The sequence below is a fragment of the Plectropomus leopardus genome, unplaced genomic scaffold (genome assembly GCF_008729295.1).
Source record: "Plectropomus leopardus isolate mb unplaced genomic scaffold, YSFRI_Pleo_2.0 unplaced_scaffold19038, whole genome shotgun sequence".
Taxonomy (NCBI): Eukaryota; Metazoa; Chordata; class Actinopteri; order Perciformes; family Serranidae; genus Plectropomus; species Plectropomus leopardus.
Window position 1 is genome coordinate 1 of NW_024620539.1, and position 4,243 is coordinate 4,243.

General features: G+C 38.3%; 1 protein-coding gene across 2 annotated transcripts; it reads right to left on the bottom strand.

The window, feature by feature from the left end:
- Positions 1 to 60: 60 nt before the first annotated feature.
- Positions 61 to 3,919, bottom strand: LOC121965207 (monocarboxylate transporter 13-like). 2 transcript variants are annotated; one of them, XM_042515364.1, is made up of 4 exons: positions 3,831 to 3,919; positions 2,045 to 2,290; positions 1,017 to 1,160; positions 61 to 910 (listed from the first exon to the last, which is right to left on the bottom strand). In XM_042515364.1, exons 2-4 carry the CDS (start codon positions 2,271 to 2,273, stop codon positions 543 to 545), a joined length of 741 nt encoding a protein of 246 aa, XP_042371298.1. In that variant the 5' UTR covers positions 2,274 to 2,290; positions 3,831 to 3,919; the 3' UTR covers positions 61 to 542. The 2 variants fall into 2 exon arrangements, with proteins under 2 accessions (XP_042371298.1, XP_042371297.1); XM_042515363.1 differs by lacking the exon at positions 3,831 to 3,919 and having other exon boundaries at positions 2,045 to 2,491.
- Between the last annotated feature and the right edge of the window lie 324 nt (positions 3,920 to 4,243).

Below are 4,243 nucleotides of genomic sequence, written 5' to 3' on the forward strand. Positions count from 1 at the left end.
TTTCCAAGTCTTTTTTCCAAAAGAAACTCTTTTTTTTAGTTTTAAGTGATTTTCTTATCAGATTTTAATAATTTCTTTTGCATTTTGTGGGACATTTAATGCCAAGTCACTGATGGCCTTTTGTCCCATGTTTTGAAAGAAATCCTGTTTCAAAGGTTGAAAAACTTGCGAAAGGCGTCACAGAATTTTGCCTGCAGAAATATGTTTGACAAGTGAAATCCTTTGTTGAGATGTACGACAAACACTGCAACAACTACCTCAACAACCACATAAAGGACATTTAATGGTTTGAGCAGCTTTCTGATGCTATATGTTGCTCATTGAACGTGGTTAGACACAACAGCTGGTAAGATTTGGGTTGAGATGAGTTTGTGTAGTTGCTCCTGAGACTTTTATCTGTCTGTTGGTTTTTGTTTTTGGACACATGCACGATTTATTTTTTGATGAAAATGCAACACAGCAATACGAATATTTCACACTGAAGCAAGTCTGCATAGTTGTCATGCGTGTGGATTTTCCGTAATCCTGCACCATCCATTCTCTTAAATTCTCTGCAGCAGCTGCCCTTCAAGTAAGAACAACGTATTGTGCCAGAAATGAAGAATCTGCTGTGCGTGTATAAGCTGGTTCAACAGATGAAGAGTTTGTCTCACCTTTGCTGGTTCTTTAGGGCGTCTTTTTGGGCGGATGAGAGCTCCGCAGGGCACAATGTTGAGGCTGAGGCCCCCCAGAATCAGGAGGGCCCCTCGCCACGCGTACATCTCCACCAGAAACTGGAAAAGCGGGTTGAATGCGAAAGAGGAGAGACCGATGCTGGAGAACCCCAGTCCTAACGCAAGTGCACGCCGGCGAGTGAAGTTAGCCATGACTGTAGCCACCATGGGCGTGAAGACCAGCCCCCAGCCCAAACCTGGAGGACAGCATACACACGTGATTAACCAGCCGAACAGTTAACTACGGATGAGCTGCTTTTTTCTTTGTCCCTGAGGAACAAGAACGACAGTATTGTTGTGTACCTGAGATAACGCCCATGGTGAGGTAGAGGTGAACAAGACAGGTGGCCTGCGAGGCGAGGATGAGTCCGAGTCCAGCCAGACAGCCCCCCGTCATCACCACCACCCGTGTATCGTATGCATTACACAGCGCTGCACCCAGCGGACCTGCAAAACACACACGCATTTTCATTTGTCACAACAATTTCAGCGTGTCCCGTGAACAACGATCGGCTGAGCAGCGTCAGTTTTGTAATGAGTGACCCACTGGTGCTTGTTAAAGAGTTAATGAGTTCCAGCTTTACAAACCACATAAAATGGCTCAAAACGTAGTTACCTGTGTGATTACTTTGGATTTAATAAGAGAAACGACGCATGGGCTTAACCCTTTATCACCTGGATTGACCAAAATTTTCTTGTGCTGCATTATAAAGCCTTTTCCATGCATTTAAACCTCTGAAACCTCAGAAAATTGGTTTATTTGTTTTGAAAACATGGGGGCAAAAATGCAATGTGCAACTTGACGAAAAATGTCCAGCAAGTTGCAAGAAATTTTTTACCAAAAAATTTGTTTTCATTACAAAATGGTCCAAAAATTAGGGAACAAAACTATAATTGTAAATGATATAATTTAATGTTTTAAATTATGTAGCAGAAAAAATAGAATAAAATACAAAAGAAATACATATATTATTTCTATTTTTGGTAGTTTTTTTCATGGTCATTTTATTGTTTTGTTTGGCTTTTATTTTATTTATTTATTTTTTTCTTATTCAGGTAATTTTCTTGTGACTTTTCACTGATATTTTGCTAATTTTATGACCGTTTCTTGTGAAGTTTCTCATTACCTTCTTCCCAAACTTTTAAAAGAAATCAGCTCCAGTTTCAAAAGGTTAACCCTGACGATGTCCAGTCAATCAGCATAAATGGCCCTAATTGATTAATCGTTTAAATCATTTATCAAGCTGTTTTTCTCAGTGTCATGCCAACAGATTAAACAATGGTTCAAATATAATTTTTGACCATCATAACAAACACACACAGGGACTCACTGAAGAACTGCTGAGCTGCCAGGCCCGTGGATGAGATCCAGGAGATGGCCTGAGCGCTCTCCTCAAAGTACTGCACGAACTCCACAAAGAAGATCCCCAGGGAGCGCATCAGGCCGAACACCAGGCTCGTGCTCACGAACATGGCGCCGACCAGCACCCAGCCCCAGCCCCCGTCGGGGCCCTCGGCTCCATCGCTCTGCCTCTCTGCTTTGGGCTTCGGGTTGGTCATGTCTCAGAGAGATTTATCTGTGAGAATAAAGTCAAAGCAGAGCGAGTGTCAGATCCTCTCCACGGCTGTCAATAGCTGTAATGATTAACTTCCCACAGGCCAATAGATCGCCTGGCTGTGCTGAGTGTAACGAGGCTGCTTAACTAGTCGGCCTTCACTTGAGAGCGAGATGTAGGTGAGAGGTGGCGAGAGTGTTCATGGATCAGCTACAAAGCAGAGAGACCCTTAATTAACTTTCACTTGCTTTTATGGAGGTAGATTACAGAGTCATTGTTTAACTCTGCACTCTGCTTTGCACTCGCTGAACATCTTTAAGATGCTGTATTTTTTAATTTTGTGCATTTTATACAATATTTTTAGGCTTTTTATTTATCAATAATGTCAGTGTTGTGCATTCTGTGCATTCAATTTTTATTTCATCTTTTACTAATTTTATCAAATGAATGAGTTTTATCCATGTGAAGATGCATTCTATGTAGTCTGTTCTGATTTTATTTTATTTACTTATTACTTATTTTTATGTCTTATGTCATAGTGCATTTGGTGCATCTAATTTCTTTCTTGGGCTGCATTTCTTGTATGAAATGTGCCATGCAAATAAAGTTTATTATTACTATTATTATTCAGTGAAGGACCACAAGTGTTATGTAATTAGATATTGAATTAATTCATCCTTAAGGCTTGCTTTAATATTATACCTAAATTTTAACCCTTTAAATGCAAGGGTTTTGTCATGATGCCACTATTTTTGAGGAGAAAAAAACAAACAAAAACTTAATTATTTACAATATATTATATGCTCAATAGATTTTTTATTTATTTATTTACAGCAACATTGATTTTTTTCATCCTTTCAATGATGCTCTTTTTGTCATCAACTGTATTTCTTTAAATAAACTAATATTAAAAAATAATCAGAAATAGAACCAACTTCCTCGCACTAAATAAATTTCAACATCAGAGCGCATTTTAATTTAACGTTTGGAACAAACAAAGCTATTATGTTATCAAATGATTATAATATGGTGCATATAACACAAACTCTGGCGTTATAAGTGTTGTTATTACATTTTTTAAATTTAATTATATATTTATTTTTCTTTATTTATCTGTTTACATTTCTATGAAATAAAGGTGTGCACAATAAATAAAGTAGGCCAAAAAACCAAAACATGAACAGGTAAACAAGCGGGAACGCGCACTGAATTCAGTGCACGAGGTCTCTGACGTAGCTTCAAATTGCGCTTGCGCACTGGTTACCACCACACAACTATTACACACAAAAACATAATGTTCAAGACTAGATATTTTTGATGATTTATTGATAATACTAATGCATTTATATATATATTTTAATAGTTTTTTTACTTGTTATTAATCGATGTATCAGCTGTAGCGGTGTAAGTGAGGTTTTGATAACGTTTACAGAGAGAAATTAACCGTTTCATAACCCGAGACCAACCAGAACCTTCAAGACGTCTCGTTTTGTTACTATTTAACGATTTTAAAACGGTTTTCAGGTTAATTAAAGTTTCATTTAGACTTGACAGGACTCACCCTCGGTGTGTCAGCTTCCACCGGAGCAGCACATTGTCCAAAGTGTCCAAATTCAGCGGTAAACAGCAGAATGACAGCAGGTTTCTGTCTGATAGCAGCAGCAGCAGCAGCAGCAGCAGCAGCGGGGGGGGAAAAGTTCAACAGTCACCGCAAGGAATTTAGCACGCGCAGAGTTTACGGGGGCGCGCGGCATATTTTTCACATAAAACCTGGATAGTAACTCACGTGCACACACTTAAGGATAGCTTGTAATCATCAGTCATTTTATATTATTAATGATGTCGTGCACATTTATCCTCCTCCAGTAAAAACAAACAAAAAAAGAACGACTTGTGATTAGATAAAGATTCTTAAAGACCTCTAATATGTCAATAAGTTTCAAATCAATTTAGTAAAAGGTTTTTTTTAAATTT